Source organism: Drosophila subpulchrella, chromosome 3R, assembly GCF_014743375.2.
Source record: "Drosophila subpulchrella strain 33 F10 #4 breed RU33 chromosome 3R, RU_Dsub_v1.1 Primary Assembly, whole genome shotgun sequence".
In the NCBI taxonomy this organism is placed as follows: domain Eukaryota; kingdom Metazoa; phylum Arthropoda; class Insecta; order Diptera; family Drosophilidae; genus Drosophila; species Drosophila subpulchrella.
This window is the reverse complement of record NC_050609.1, coordinates 4881833-4897411: the sequence shown is the minus strand read 5'-3', so window position 1 is coordinate 4897411 and position 15579 is coordinate 4881833. Positions and strand designations below refer to the sequence as shown.

General features: G+C 45.2%; 3 protein-coding genes across 4 annotated transcripts; 1 reads left to right on the top strand and 2 right to left on the bottom strand.

Moving 5' to 3' along the window:
* The first annotated feature begins 42 nt into the window (after nucleotides 1-42).
* Nucleotides 43-3070, top strand: LOC119563527 (WD repeat-containing protein 3). Its single transcript, XM_037876996.1, has 2 exons — nucleotides 43-261; nucleotides 326-3070. The coding sequence occupies exons 1-2, from the start codon at nucleotides 104-106 to the stop codon at nucleotides 2934-2936; spliced, it is 2769 nt and encodes a 922-aa protein (XP_037732924.1). The 5' UTR covers nucleotides 43-103; the 3' UTR covers nucleotides 2937-3070.
* LOC119563529 (stabilizer of axonemal microtubules 1) lies at nucleotides 3033-5189 on the bottom strand. Its single transcript, XM_037877000.1, has 3 exons — nucleotides 3964-5189; nucleotides 3438-3900; nucleotides 3033-3377 (listed from the first exon to the last, which is right to left on the bottom strand). Exons 1-3 carry the CDS (start codon nucleotides 4927-4929, stop codon nucleotides 3322-3324), a joined length of 1485 nt encoding a protein of 494 aa, XP_037732928.1. The 5' UTR covers nucleotides 4930-5189; the 3' UTR covers nucleotides 3033-3321.
* Nucleotides 5190-5806: 617 nt separating this feature from the next.
* LOC119563528 (actin cytoskeleton-regulatory complex protein PAN1) lies at nucleotides 5807-15359 on the bottom strand. Of its 2 annotated transcripts, none has more exons than XM_037876997.1 (4): nucleotides 14608-15359; nucleotides 6461-7902; nucleotides 6146-6403; nucleotides 5807-6087 (listed from the first exon to the last, which is right to left on the bottom strand). In XM_037876997.1, the coding sequence occupies exons 2-4, from the start codon at nucleotides 7895-7897 to the stop codon at nucleotides 5959-5961; spliced, it is 1824 nt and encodes a 607-aa protein (XP_037732925.1). In that variant the 5' UTR covers nucleotides 7898-7902; nucleotides 14608-15359; the 3' UTR covers nucleotides 5807-5958. The 2 variants fall into 2 exon arrangements, with proteins under 2 accessions (XP_037732925.1, XP_037732927.1); XM_037876999.1 differs by lacking the exon at nucleotides 14608-15359 and adding an exon at nucleotides 8056-8218.
* Nucleotides 15360-15579: the final 220 nt, after the last annotated feature.

Sequence of the window (15579 nt, the reverse complement as noted above, 5' to 3'; positions counted from 1 at the left end):
AGTTTCTCAAACAATCGATAGTATCAAATAAAAATCGATTTAGTTCCATCTCTTAACACGTGAAACGCGTTTTGAATTTACCTTTTGTGTTTTTAATGCTGCAATGGGCTTGACTAAACAATATTTGGCCTACCGGGCTATAGACAGCTTCAATATCATCACCTCCGGGCGTGCCAATGTGAACTTTGCCATTGTGGACAAGACGGAGGGCCGATATGTGGCCGCTCCAGCAGCTGAGAATGTGATCGTGTGGGATTTAAGGTAGGATTTGCGTACATAGTTATTTTACATCCTTAAACTACAATTAACCATTTATTACCCCCAGAATGGGCGATCGCAAGCTGACGCTGCGACGTGAGAAGTTCGAAGTCACCTGTCTGAGGGTCTCGCCAGATCACCTGCACATCGCAGTGGGCTATGCGGATGGCATGGTCCAGATCTTCGATCTCAGCTCGGACAGGTACTACGATCCCATCTGCACTCTGGCGCTGCACAAGAACGCGGTGAGCATCCTGCGGTATGATCTGCAGGGCATGCGCCTAGTCAGCGGAGGTCTGGACACCGAACTGGTCGTCGTCGATGTGGTAGAGCAGGCGGGAAGAGCCCGGTTGAGCGGCCACAATGCCGCCATCACGGATGCCCATTTCCTTCAAAGAGTTGTGGACGACAGCATCGTGGTCAGCTGCTCGAAGGACACACAGATCAAGTTCTGGAACCTAGAGACGCAGTTCTGCTTCAAGACCATCGTGGATAATCGAACAGAGGTCTGGGCACTGGCCTTTATTGGGGATCTGATGGTCGCCGGAGCCGGTGAGAGCGGTATGAATGTTTACCGCCTGAGGAAGCACGATGGCGCAATCACCGAGTCCCTGGAGTCGGCCGTTCAGGGCCTTTCCATTGAGGACGAGGACACCATTAGTCCCATCAGTGTGAGCAACTGCGGCACCATTCAGCGGGCTGGAAAGGGTCGCACCGTTAACCTGGTCACCGATCCCAGTGAACGAGTTCTTAGCTGCCACGGCACCAACGATTTAATTGAGAACTTTTACATCTGCACGTTGGAGGAGGTGAAAAAGCGTCTGGCCAAGCGGCTGAAGAAAGAAAAAAAGGCCGCAGAGGAGGATGGCTCAGAGGAAGCCAAGTTGTCCACCGAACAGTCGCTGAGTGACGAAATCAAGCGACTGGAAAGCATCCGAGCCAAGCAAAAGATAAAATCCATCGATGTGGTCTTGGGTCAGAACCAGGAACTGCGTGTCCTGGTCAGTTTGGCCAACAACAGCCTGGTGTTGTACTCGCTGGAGGCGTCTGTCAAGACACGCAAGGCAGCCGATCCAAGCGTGAAGCTGCTAAGGTCACTTACCCGATTGGGACACCAGTCGGAAGTGCGATCCGTGTGCTTCAGTAACGATTCCCTGGCCGTGGGCTCGGGCGCAGGAGAATCCTTCAAGTTTTGGGATCGTGATGCCATGCAGTGCCTGCGAACTGTGCCTACGGATTACATCCTCTGCTCGAAGTTCGTTCCCGGCGATCACTACGCCCTTCTGGGCATGAAGAGCGGCAAGCTTCTCATTGTGGACGTGGCAGCGGCTGATATTGTGGAGGAGATACCCGCGCACGAAAGCGAGCTGTGGTCCATTGCCATACTGCCCGATCAGAAGGGATGCGTCACTGGCAGCGGCGATACCACGCTAAAGATCTGGACCTTCGAACTGATTGATGCCGGTGAAGGCGATGCTCAGACCAAGGTGCTGTCCCTGCTGCACAAAAACACTTTGAAGCTGGAGGAGACCGTGCTCTGCGTGGGCGTCAGTCCAGACATGAAGTACCTGGCTGTCGGTTTGCTGGACGCCACCGTCAAGATCTTCTTCCTGGACACATTCAAGTTCTATCTTTCTCTGTATGGCCACAAGTTACCTGTGCTTTGCCTGGACATCTCCTATGACTCCAACCTTATCGTGACCGGATCGGCAGATCGTAACGTTAAGGTGTGGGGCTTAAACTTTGGAGACTGCCATCGCTCTATCTTTGCCCACGACGATTCGGTGATGAGTGTACAGTTCATACCCAAAACTCACATGTTCTTTACCTGCGGCAAGGACGGCAAGGTCAAGCAGTGGGACGGCGACAACTTCGAGAAGATTCTTACCTTGCCTGGTCATATAGGGGAGGCGTACTGTCTATCCGTATCCCCAAACGGTCGATATCTGGTCACCTGCGGTTCTGATCGAACTCTCAGGATGTACGAGCGAACAGACGAGACCATTGTGCTAAAGGATGTGCAGGAGGAGGAGCGAGAGCAAATGGAGAACGAGCAATTGGCCACGGGAGAGGATAACACAGTTCCCCTGCTTCCTGGTCTCAAGATGCCCTCCCGTAAGACAGTGGGTTCCGAGCAGTCTGCCGAATCGATTCTCGAATGCCTGGAAATATCCAAACAGTTTGAGCTCGAGGCCGAGGATAAGCCTGAATTGCATCCTCTGATGCAGGCGCTACAGGCCAAGAATCCCGTGGACTTCCTGGTCAGCACCTTTATGCGGATACGAGCCTCGGATCTGGAGGAGGCGCTGCTTCTGCTGCCCTTCTCCACTGTGTGCGAAGTTCTCGAGCGCCTGCCCACTCTGCTGACCCAGCGACCCGATCAACTGGAGCTGCTCTGTCGCGTCACCATCTTCCTGTTCAAGGTGCACATGAAACCCATCTCGGCGGCCAAGAACATGAAGCCTCTACTGGTCAAGCTCCTCGCGATGCTCAAAAGGGACGTCGGCCAACTGCGGGATGTCTTGGGCTGGAACCTGCATGGGCTGGCACTGCTCCAAACCGAGGTGGAACAGCGTGATGGTGTCCAGCTCTTCCGAGAGGCCACACAGGCTCGCAAGAAGCGCGACAAGAAGCGAAGAGAGGCCAGCAAACGGAGGCTGCAGATCCAAATGGTTTGAGACGAAATCCCCTAGACTTAGTTGTACAAATTCAATTAAACACTGTTAGTTATTCTATGTTCTACTGGATTTCTATATTTCTGTGAACATACTGTAATTTGACAATGAGGAATACACCTTAATTCGTAAGCCAAGCATGGGAGCACTTGCAATTTTCTGTAGACATGTACATATGAGATTGACAAAATGGATAAAATGGACTGAGGAGCAAGGGAAACGTTGTGTTAATTAGGACAGTTACGCAAACGGAATCACCTTTAAAACTAGGACATAACGTTTTTGATTGGAGACCTGGACGGGATGATTTTGGAATAACATAAAACGTAGAACTCGGGTTAAGCGTAGGAGCAGGGCACTTGGAGAGCAATCAAAATGTATTTCCAGGTTAACAAATTCCGGCCTTGGGGAAGGTGCCATCGCCACCGCCAGTTCCACAAGGACCTGTGGGTTTAATAAGATTTTTTTCAAATATGTTAAGGACTAACTGGTATTTCAACCTACCACCACAACGCTGGAAGGCACCCGGCGGGCCGTAGCTGAGTTTCTGGATAGTACACTTCTCGATGGGACCGGTAGGACGACAGTAGGATGTGTACCGGGCCCAGGGCAGCGGCTCCTTGGGCGGCACACAGTTTGGCAAGTAGCTGAGCTTGTACGTGGTGCACTTCTCCATGGGACCCTCGTTGCGGCAGAAGCCCTGTCGCGGACGAACGGACTCCGCCCGAGGGAAGCAGGTGACGTCCACGGGCATGTAGGACAGCTTGTTCACCGTGCAGCGCTCCATGGCCCCAGTGGGACGGCAGAAGGCGGTTCTTGGCATGATTGGTGCCCGCCTCACATGTGGCTTGGCCACAAAGTCGTGCTTCTGGGTGGTCATCGCATACATGGGCCCATCGAATCGCAGTCCATTTTCCATCGGCCGGATGGGCGGAGTGCGCTCCGTGCAGTTGGGCTGATAGGACAGCTAGGGAGTGAGGGATAAAGGTATATTAATCTGGTTAGCTTAAAAGACCCATTTAAAATGTACCTTTTGAATGGTGCACCTCTCGAGCGGTCCACTGGGCCTGCAGAAAGTGTCCCTGGGCAGGACAGGAGCCGGCTTGGTCCTGGAGGCATCAACTGGCATGTAGCTGAGCTTGTAAACCGTACTTCCGGACCCAGAGTCATTGCCACAGAAGCGCAAAGTGGTCAGTGGTGTCACTGGAGCCGTTCGCGCCTCATTGCAGTTGGGCATGTAGCTCAGGTTGTAGGTGGTGCAGACGTTGGAGTACCGCGGCGGCACACAGCGGATCTTGTCGGCCCAGGGCGTGGGTTCCTTGGCCGGCAGGCAGACCGGCATGTAGGACAACTTCTGGATTGTGCAGCGCTCCATCGGACCAGCCGGCTTACAGTAGTGCGAGCCCTGGATCATTGCCTTGGGCGGCGGATTCTGGCACACGTCGATGGGCATGTAGCTCAGCTTCTGGATGGTGCAGCGCTCCATGGGCGCATTCGACGTGCAGATGGCCACCCGCGGCACAATGGGATCTCGCTTCACGATCCCCTTGGGCACGTAGTCGTGCTTCTGCGAGGTCATCGCGTAGATGGGACCCTCAAAGCGCAGACCGCTCTCCATGGGGATGATAGGTGGTGTCCGCTTCACCGGACATGGTGGCATGTAGGACAGCTTCTGAATGGTGCACTTTTCCAACGGTGCCGTAGAGGCTCGGATCTGGGAGCAGGGCATCACCGGACGAGCCCTCAGATTGTCGCCACAGTTGGCATAGAACGAGCGCCGATAGATGGTGTCCGTGTCCAGGGGAGCCGTAGAGCGCATGAAGTGCGACTTAGGCAGGATGGGCATGGTGCGAGGGGGCTGCTGGTAGCAACATCCTGCGTAGTCGCCGCAATCGCACGGCGGACACGTCGATCCCGGCGGACATGGCGAAAAGTCCGTGGGAGCCTGGCAAGGATCGCAGGCACTGGGGCAGTATGTGTTGCAGTCACCGGACATGGCAGCAAAGTGGACGATAACTTCCAGAAACCTTCAGCCGAGTGTGAACCAAAACGGTTGTGGAACCAACGAAAATCTGGGCAATTGTCAAAGGAAATAATTTTGTTTGCTCGGAGCTGGGATAACCGGTTGAGTGGACTTCAAAACACTTCCAAAACGACTAAAGAATAATTTTGCTCGGACACTTGACGACGAAAAGTTTCCCGATGTGTGCTATATAGGCAGAGATGGTCGAATGGAACCCAATTTGAAAATCGTACACCACAGATTGAAATGTAACACCCGGCCAACCAGGAAAATATGTTTTATCTGTTTTTTTTGTGATCATCTTCATTTATTTCAGTTTACATTCTTCATTGCTAGGATATCCTGATATTTGATAAATGATAAGTCCTACAAATGGTGAGGGTAGCACTCTCTTTCTGGAACAGATAATTAATCATCTTCACATTGAACTCCCCTAAGCACTTTAAAGACTTTAAACGCATACATAAACAAACGGTTTGCATCATAAATTGGAATCTGTAAATGTGCCTAACTAAGCGTCTAACTAAACTCGATTTAAATAATTAAACATTAATAGAAATCACGTACATTTTAACTTATTTACAACATTTTTGCCTGCTCTATTGGTTTAGGTTTGGGTTCTTATGGGGCGTGGGCGAATACTTTAAGGATCAGCAAATAATTTCTAATACATAAATATTGAATTATTCAGTAAACAAAACAATTCCATTCGCGGTTTAAACATAAAATCAATAAATCGATCCCGTGTATAAGCGGGGTGAACTGAAGGGGGCGCATGTGTCCATTGCTGCCATTAAAACATTTTTCGATTTTCTTACAAGTTAGTTGTCTTAGACTATATGCTCGTTTCTTAATATTTTTCGCAAAGAATATAGTAAAAATACAATTATTTATGTGTGTGTATATGATTCAGTTCGCTTGACGTCTTCTCGGTTATCGACAATGTTCGGGTATACATTATATATAGATAGATCGCTAAAGATTCCGGGCTGTGTGTACGGGTTACAACGTGGGCAGATTGGCAGGCACCTGGTCCAGAAAATTGGCCGGAAACTGGCCCTGACGACCGCCCACCTCGCCGTACAGCCAATCCTCGTTTATTCTATAAAGCACTGTGACCAATTCGTTCTCCTGTGGATATATAACAAGTTTAGTAAATTGTAAGGTTGGTGGCTTAAAGGATTACTACCTGCAAGGCCAGATCTCCTTCTACTCCGCCAGGGAAGTGATACAAACAGATCGCTGTGGGCAGCTGCTGTTGCGAAGGACTCGGTGGAGCTGCTGCAGCAGCAGCGGCTGGAGCAGCAGCACCACCGCCACCAGTGGCACCCAATGGCACTTTGATGTCCACGTAGTTAACTGGAAATACGCCCTCACATCCGGATCGCGTGCGTCCGCGCATCCACTCCGGCGTGGGATGGTCCAGCAAATAGATCTTCTCGCTCTCCTACAAAAATTAACGTTATCATACCGATCTTAGCATTTCAAGATTTCAAAAACATACCCTAAAGCTGAGATCACCCTCCTCAACGCCATCAAAATCATAGAGCGCGATGGCATAGGGAACGATCTCCTCCTCCATGTAGCCCTGGCTTCCGTTGCTCAGCGCCAGAGCGTCCACCTTTCCGTTGATCACGTCAAGCAGTGATATTCCGCCAACAGGCAGCGGCGGTGGTGGTCCTTTGGGCATCGGTGGCGATGGTGGTGTCTCCGATCCAGCATATTCCCCAGTCATGACATAACCTGGCGGCACGCCCCCAATGAATGGCGGCGGCTTTGGTGCCTTTGGCTTTTGCGATATCTTCGGCTTGATGATGGTGGGCATTGTAAGCGACTGCGTGGGCGGCAACAGGCTCTTCCCATTGCACAGCGGATTGTCCGAGGTGCGTGCCGCCAACTGGTAGGTCTGACGCACAGGAGCAGAGCCAAAGCTATCGACGCCGCCGTGTCCATTGCTACTGTCCACCGCCTCCCACGGATCCAGCGGACTCTGTGTGGATGGCCGCGATCGATGGTAGTCGTCCTCGAATCCGCTCTCCGGCTGAGAAACGCTGCCATTGTTGGGCGAACTGAAGTTGCTGTCCGAACTGAAGCTGTCCACACTGACGCAGTCGCTGTTGGATTTTTGGGTGAAGGTGGGCGACGACGGTGGCGAATCGAAGCTGATGAGCTGGGCATCGCCGGTCTGCTGAGAGGCATAGTGGGAGGAGCTACTGTGGCTGCTGCTCGAGGTGGTGTATATGGTGGTGGTGGTGGCCGAGTTCCAGACGGCATTCCAATCCCCATTGGTAAAGGCAGCCGAGGAGGAGGCGGCATTGTTGATGCTACCGCTGCTGTGGCTTGGTGTCCCGGCATTGCCGCTGCTCAGGCCGTAGACGCGATTCTCGGCTGCAGCCTTGGTAGCAGCGGCGGATGCCGTGGACGTGGACTTTTTGCGGTGGAAGATGTTCGAGAAGAGTCTGCTTCTGTCGGCGACCGCCGATGCCGTCGAGGAGTTGGGCTTGGCCATGTTCTGCCCATTGACCAGCACCTTGGGCGGCGGCGGTCGCGGCGGAGGCATCTTCTTGAAGCGATCATTCCCGTTGCCCCCAAATGGATCGTCCTCCCAGTTGGTGGCCGGCGTGTAGCGTGCCTGTGGGAACTTCCTGGTGATGCTCGATCCTCCAGTCGGCTCATCGAAAAGGCTGTTGTTATTATTATTGTTGATGGCGGCGGCGGGGGTCCGCTTGTGCTGCAAGTTCTGCGACTGCAGCGGACCCTTGGGCGGCGGCGGCAGCTTGATGGTCAACTTCTGGAGTCCTCCGCCGGCGGCCTGCTGCTGCTGCATGTGCTGCTGCTGCAGCTGAAGACGCAGCTGCTCCAGGGTGGCATTTGCCCCAGCCGCGGCGCTCTGGCCACGTGATCCCGGTGGAGCCGGCGCCGGTCTCGATGGAATGGTCATACTTTCTGCAATTGAAGAAGGTAAGGAAAAAAAAAGGGTATTAATTATCTTGTAATCGTGAGCAGCAGCACGGAGTTCGGCAAATGGCGTTCTCTAATTAAACATGCAAAATCAGTTTTCTTATCGCAAATATTTGAGGCCCGATAAGCGACACTCACGAGAAGGGAACTTGTATAGAGGGTTGCTCCGAAACCGTAGACTCGCACCCCTCCAATGTGATCTGATCTGTGTGACTGACTATCTGTGGCACTTATCTACTCGAAATTTCTAAAACAAAAACGAATGCGAATTTTTCAACGAGTTTGCTGAGTTTCTGTGAGTAGAACAATCTGGGAAATATAGGGAGGAAATATATGTAGATCTCACATGTGTCAAGATGGGGACACAAAATACTAAGGTAAAAGGTCAAAACTCTAAAAATCGAATGGCAGCAGAAAATTATTTATGCCTGAGGGTTTACTGTCCATTAAAACAAAAATAAAAATCTGTAAGATGAGCAACTGATTTACAATTCAGATTAGAAAAGTACTTTCCAAGAATCAATGCACTTTCCTGGAAGAAAAATGTATTTTCCCTAATTTAAATACATTATATTTGAAAATAATTTATTAAATTCAACTTTTTCTTTTATTAGAGGGTCAGCTGCCTTCTTTATAAATAAAAAACAAGTTAAATTTACAATACCAGATAAGATATTAGTTAAAGCACTTAATACAAGGGGGACTCGAGTTGAGACTTTTAGATAAAAAAAGCGTCGGACACAGACCGATTAAGTATATTGGTAACCAAAGTGGCTCTAATGATGTCGAATGACTCACATGAAGTAGTTAATACCCAGAAAGCCTAATCTAGTAAAGCGATATACAAAAGCACACGCACAGAGATTTTCAGCTATCAACACCTGGGGCAAATTCATAATTAAAACGCAAACACAACAATCAATCGACAGAGCCGAAATGTTTTTTTATTGTTTTGTCTTTACGATGCAATTGGAAAAAAGCAAGAAAATAAATAAAAAACTTGTTATTTTTGTGGGGGTTTCGCGAACATTTACGTCATCTTCTCAGCCCCACAACAAATGCTCTTCTGCTAATTACTGCGGTCTTTTCTATTTCTGTTTCAGCTTTTCACGTAGCACACATGCGATGATAGAGAGTGAAAAAGTGATATCAATGACAGAGGAATAAAACGTTTTCAAGTTAACGCCGGAACCAGAAAATAAGTAGGTGGATTGCTGCAGTTGCCCCAGTTCTCTGGATTGTCGGTGCCCGGCACATGTTGGAACCGATCTACATAGAACGCAGCTGAAATGGACTGCAAGTGGGATATTCCCTCAGATGGAAAACACATTCACAATGGCCGAATGATAAGAGAAAAAAGCCAATGTCGCACTCTCGTGAGAATAACAAAACGTTTTGCGTAAACAAAACAATATTATAAACAATTTAAGTCGCAAAATATTTTAAGCAGCCAGGGGGCGGCATAGAATGGCTTTATACTGGTGTCATTTGATAAAAGCTTTCCAAACACACATATATACAATTTTTTTTGCGACTCGGGAGATGGATCTGATCGTTCGAAAATAAGTGCGTCACATAAAGAATTCCCTGATGCATATATCGCGGAAAAATATTGTCTATATAATAATGGGAGGAGGTACGACAATCCGCCTCTTGGGTAGGGGTGTATTTTTAGTGGTAAAAAAGTTCTAGCATATGGCTGGAATTACATATGCTTATTGTTTGCCAACACAAACAGTAGTTCACAAATATTTGTAATTACTTCCGGTTATTTGAAAATTGTGTTCCGCTGAGAATTGTTGGGGAACTTCAATGAATAAGCTAGCTTCAAAAGAAACACACTTTTATAAGTTAAAAAAAATTGACTGAGAAAAATTCAATTTATAAATAAATTGGTAAATTTCCATACAATTTGCTTTGAATTGATCAATTTGGCGATGGGATTTGAAATTCAAAATATATACACACACACTTATTCATCCAAAGTCAATGGTCGATCAAAGAAACTAAACAATATAAGGCATTTAACGAATCGTTTGTATGTCTATACATACGGACAAAAGAACACAGATCTCTATTTTAGATTTTATGCCAACTTTCAAAACTTTCAGCTGGATACATAAACAAGCTATCATAACAAATAATCGTTGCATGCGAAATTCATGCAAATCTCTCATGTCTGCCATAAGAAACGGCCTCCTCCAAAACACAAAAATGGCGAGGGAACGAAAAGCTAAATTTGTAGTGTTTGACTGTTGATTTTGCCCATTATTGGGTAACTGGCCGACCAAATGACTGAGTGACTGACTGACTGTGACGCTAATCGCAGACACATTCTCACCGGTTAAAGCCGCAATGGACGAGAATAAACCTTGCAGTTGCAATCTAATTAAAATCACCTTCAGAAGGTGATGATGGCAGGCAGAGCAAGAGAAAGGGAGCCCACCCACTTTGTTGGGGTTCTGAATGCCAATTTAATCATTTGCACAGCCCCCTTCCTTAACTATTCGCTTTGTATGGGCATGTGCAGAAAGTCAAGAGCAAGAGCAGCCTATTCCGACTGATATATATTGTATATCACAATTGCAAACACGCTTTCCTTTTCCTATTTTCCCCCGCGGCGTCCGAGCAAAATTGATCAAGTAATCACCCTAATGGAGGGGTAAATCGAGCGTTTATGAGGTGCTCTACATTCGCATATTTACACTTGTTATCAGGGCAATTAAATAAATCAATCCAGCATTAAGAGTTAATGAGGATCGCGCAAATAAACTGTGCCAAAAGAGGACTATTACTTAAGATAGTCTATAAGGTAGGCGATCATCTAAAATGAAGAACCGGTTTGCTAGTTTATTTTATTTTGGTTAAGTTTGGTTTTAAGCAATGATTAAAGACTGGTTTATTCTGAAATCGTTAATTCTACGATTTCTAAAATGCTCAATCAAAGCTCTTTCTTCAATCAACAAAAACTGGAAACGAGCTGAGGCCTTCGGAAGTGTGTAACAAAAGCTACCTGTAGTTCTGCGGTTCAAGCTCAATGCCAGGCAATACTAACCGGTTTTCTACGGCGTCTCCCTCCCATTACAACTTTAGATGAGAATAAGGACTGTGAAAATCTTTGCTAATTGCTACTTCGTTTCTTCGGTATGGGCTTTAAGTATTTGCCGACATGGGTTCTCTTGTAACTGATTTCCAGTGAAACAGTTAGAGGTAGAGATATCTTGTAGGATCCGAACCGATGATTATATCAGTTGACAGAATGTGTGGGATTGGGTTGGTTCGGGCAACTTTTACTTTGGTATAGGCCATCCTCAAGCTTGACCGCACGTTCCGAGCAAACTCTCACGAACAATGGCAGACGAATGAAAGCAGAACAAAAGAAAGTGACAAACACATCGATCTCTGTATTTATAAGTGGGATGTGTACATCTGTATGTTTGTGGGGTGGAAACGTTGCATTAAAGCCGAGTGAGAGCGTTATTAATAATCGAATCGGAGTGAAATGAAATTAAATGTATTGCATTTAAAAGAGCAATTTCCATGCTCTGCTTTTAATAGACTGTGTTCAACACACATTTCTCTTTCTCTTAATTGCTGATACTTCGACATTTTCGTGCACGGCACACACCTACAACACGGGCGGGGCGACCTTGAATGCTTTTATTTTCACTGGTCGAATAAAAACTAGACCACAATCATATCACAAAGGGCTACAAATGCTCCATTAGTCTCAGACTTGCGCCACTTGAACGCTCCATGAGCAAATCATTAACCTCTCTATGGAATACACAGTAAAAATTATATAATTTTAAAGCGAATTTTAAAATGGAAGAAAGTGTTTCTACATGTCACGTTTCTGAGTCACATTCATATCGTTAAAATCGCTTTGAATAAAGAGAACACTATTTACCGGCACAAATTCAGCTAGTGCATTAACGTAATTTATAAATATTCAGCCACTTTTTCATTGACAGAAAATATAATGAATATGAAAATAAGATTTTAGGCTGGATATTATATTTGGGTGATCACTTCATATGAGTAATGAAAGAAAATATCTCAAATTGCTCCAGAAATGGATTCAAAATTCCGCGAATGCTTAAATAAGAAAAGTTATATTTGTACCTAGATATATTTTTTTCTTTTCAACATAATCAATATATGTAGGTTTTTATTTTGTACCAAAAAAATTATTTACAGATGCATTTATTTTTTAATGTGTAGCATAAAAATATCAAACGGGAGCAGCGGCAACAAAAGCTTCCCCAACAGATGAACGACAAAACGAAGGCAACGCGCCGAAGTCAATTGAATTTAATGGCAGGCCTGACAAGTTAAATGAACTCAACTAAAAACAAGCCCCAATTTTCGGGTTATTTTAATTTTAATTTTTTTAAACCATTTTTAAACCTGCTCAACATAAAGTAATGCAAAGAAGAATCGGGTAAAACGTGCCCACAATGCATTCATGCAATTAAAGCAAATTACTGGAGAGAACAAAGCCGAAATCATTCAATTTTCATCAAGAGCGATAAAGAAGAGCAATGCAGATGGATGGATGGATGGAAACAGAGCCATGCTTTATATGGGGGGTCTTTGAGGTTAAGGTTTATTGAGCTCTGGGGATCTTTTAGCGGACAGTCTCGAATAATAAGTACTCCTTAGCGTCAGCGGGTTAAAGATTAATTTGATTTTCTGTTTGGTATAGCTAACGCATTTAACGAGCGTTTTGTGGATACAGCTTGAATCTGTTGCGACAACAATCTATTCATATATACACGCGTACACATATGGTGGATAAATATTTGATCAGCAAATTTGGCGCTTTAGAGCAATGGCTAAAATAAAACAAAAGATCAGAAAGTCTATAGCAAAAAATCGGAGCGAAAAAAGGGAGCGAAAACATGGGCAAAACCCAAATGGTGAAAACGGGTTTTTCGGATATAACCCATGGTTTTGCATTGTCGGCGCAAGTTTTCCTGCTGTCTGTAGAAGAAAAAGGAATGGAAAGAATCCAAATAGGTGAATTAAACGATGGCGAAACCAACAGCACCATTCTATGAGTATTTACATTGTCAGCACGTTTCCCTGTTCGTCATAGCTTTTTGTTCCTCTCTTCCAGTATTTTTGTACCAGCTCGTGCAGTTCGTTCTAAAAGCGCATTTGCATACACACAACGATTGATAGGCAAACTACAATGTAGTTTTGTGTTATGCCCACAAATTCTAGGCAAACAATGCGGGCTAAAAATTGCACGTTCGAATATATAAAATATGTGATGTGAGGAGCTGCAGATGAAATCCATCACAGTGGGACCTCCTCCGCCTCCAATCCACTCGTGCGTTTCATGGCGAGACACTTGCCGAATGTGGGTCAAAGTTGAATACAATCAGAGCTGAAAGCTTGCATCAGCACTTTCGAACACACCCACATTTTTGTGAATCGAGCAGTGAGTGAAAAACACTTGCAGGCACTTTGAAAAACAATGTTCTTTTTAAAAGACCCATAAAAAGGATCTTTTGTTACAGCCAAGAATACTATTTGCATGTAGGAGTCAATTTCAGTCGTAAAAAGTGGAAAAACTACACTTGTAAAAAAATAGCCTTCAGGTTATAAAAGGAATTTATTATTCAGTTTCTTGTTGCAAAATCGTTCCTATGACAGTTTTATGATATCATTCATATACAAAACAATGTTATAACGAGTCAAACTCTACACTTATTGACGTTAGTTCTCAGGAAAAACATTAAACCCCAGCCTTTGACGATGATCAAGACTGAACACACTGGTATATAAACTATCACGAATTAAGTTTACTATTTACTCTATGAGAATTTATTCATTTTGATAATAATGTATTTTTCTGTATTTTTAAGTACTTATTTCTTATATACTGCCACGATACACATTTCCTGTTTGCGGCATATACGAGATTGCTCTCAAAAGGGTTTTATCATCGAGCAGAGGCGGAGAAAAGAGGGGTGCTTTACTGCCATATGGTATATGCGTGTCATGTGAGGATCGGTCGAAAGTCAGTCAGCTGGAAAGTGAGGTAAGCGCAAATGCAACACCTGCTGCGCCCGAAAGTGACAAAACGAAACCGAAATTGGGGTTTCTATTTTATTGCCCAAAGAGAAGGAGCTTCATAGTGTATGAAACCAATTTGATACAATTTTATAAGAAAAGTATGTTTTTTTTTTTTAATAATAACATAATATAACAATGCGTTTGTATGGGTTGGAACTATACCCGATTTTCTTTTACCAGAATAGCACATCATATTTTAATTGCTTTTTTTTCTGTGTATGGAACATTATGCAGTCTACATCATAAAATTCCCCCAACGCATACTATTAAAAAATGGGTCTCTCATCCATAAATGTCACTGCACCCCCTTTCTTATCGCTATGGCGCCAGTAAATAGTCGGAGCTAACGTAGCATATCGGTTTATGCAATATTTTTGTATTGTACAATAGCAGCAAAGTTTCTTCTTGCCACACTAGTCACCCAGGCAAACATTAATTAATTAACAAATACGACCTTGACTGGAATTTCAATTAAGTAAATAGCTTGTGCAAACTTCAATGGAAATGGAAGTGGATGTGGCAAATATAAGAAAATAAAAGCAAAGTTGCTAGGGTGATGTGGTTAAATATCAATTGCGGGTAGGATGGGATAGGGTAACTAACCTTTTGACGACGTCCGATTCGTTCCGATCCGATTTGATTCAGAAAATCCGATCCGCAAAGCTGGCTTAGTAGGTTTTTGCTGTTTTTGGTATTGTCTTTTAGCGATGCGCCCAAAAAAGGTGGACCAAAAAACGTTCAAAGTTAAAGAGAGTGACTAATGACCGCACGCACACAGTCGCAGTTAATTTGTTGTCACACACACACACAAACACACACGCGTGCGCGCACACTCGCGGGCATCAACTTTGCACTCTTCTTCCCTCTCACTCCCTCTCGCTCTCGCATTCAAGGTGGTTAAACGAGAGGTGAGCCAAAAACAAAAACAACAACAGTAGCGGCCAGCAAACACACACACACACACGCGCGCTAAATAGCTGAACAGCAGCTGCAATTGTAGTAGCGCGAATCCGAGTAAAAAAACAATAAAGGAAACAGGAGAAGGAAGTGCGCCCGCAGCTGCGACAATTATTGCTCGATTATTTCGCAGCGCGAATTGCAAAATATGCGACTTCGTTTGCTTAATACTTTTGTTTAATTATACGCACGCACACACACACCAAGGCACTTTTCCATAACGAATTACACGCCCGAATCACTTTGAATTATGCTATTTAATAGCGATATTTGTCTGCCTTGATATGCTTCGGTTTTTTGTTAGGTGGTGTCGCAGCAGTGTTATGGAATAAATTAATTATTTTCAGTTTTTATTGCGCCTCGAACGCGTCCGTTCCGTTATGTTAGTTCTGCCAGAGTGACCGTGGTCTAAAGCTGAAAAAATCTTAAGAAACGCCATAACGATTTCAGTTTCTGCCGTATTTCAACACTGTTTTCATTTGCTCTTACTATTATGGTGCGTTCCCACTCCGGTCAAGTGAAAAATATGTTGAATATATTTTATTTTAAATGGAATTAGTAAGCAACTGAATTTTTGAAAATTCAACATAAAATCTAAGCAATAGAATAATATAAATC

What these genes read in the sequence shown, in the direction of transcription:
- LOC119563527 (XM_037876996.1), top strand. Translation starts at nt 104, where the DNA reads ATGGGCTTGACTAAACAATATTTGGCCTACCGGGCTATAGACAGCTTC. An exon ending in GTGATCGTGTGGGATTTAAG is followed by an intron (nt 262 to 325) that starts GTAGGATTTGCG and finishes TATTACCCCCAG; the next exon opens with AATGGGCGATCGCAAGCTGA.
- LOC119563529 (XM_037877000.1), bottom strand. Translation starts at nt 4,929, where the DNA reads ATGTCCGGTGACTGCAACACATACTGCCCCAGTGCCTGCGATCCTTGC. An exon ending in AGAGGTGCACCATTCAAAAG is followed by an intron (nt 3,901 to 3,963) that starts GTACATTTTAAA and finishes CTCACTCCCTAG; the next exon opens with CTGTCCTATCAGCCCAACTG. An exon ending in TGCCTTCCAGCGTTGTGGTG is followed by an intron (nt 3,378 to 3,437) that starts GTAGGTTGAAAT and finishes TTAAACCCACAG; the next exon opens with GTCCTTGTGGAACTGGCGGT.
- LOC119563528 (XM_037876997.1), bottom strand. Translation starts at nt 7,897, where the DNA reads ATGACCATTCCATCGAGACCGGCGCCGGCTCCACCGGGATCACGTGGC. An exon ending in AGGGTGATCTCAGCTTTAGG is followed by an intron (nt 6,404 to 6,460) that starts GTATGTTTTTGA and finishes TAATTTTTGTAG; the next exon opens with GAGAGCGAGAAGATCTATTT. An exon ending in AAGGAGATCTGGCCTTGCAG is followed by an intron (nt 6,088 to 6,145) that starts GTAGTAATCCTT and finishes ATATATCCACAG; the next exon opens with GAGAACGAATTGGTCACAGT.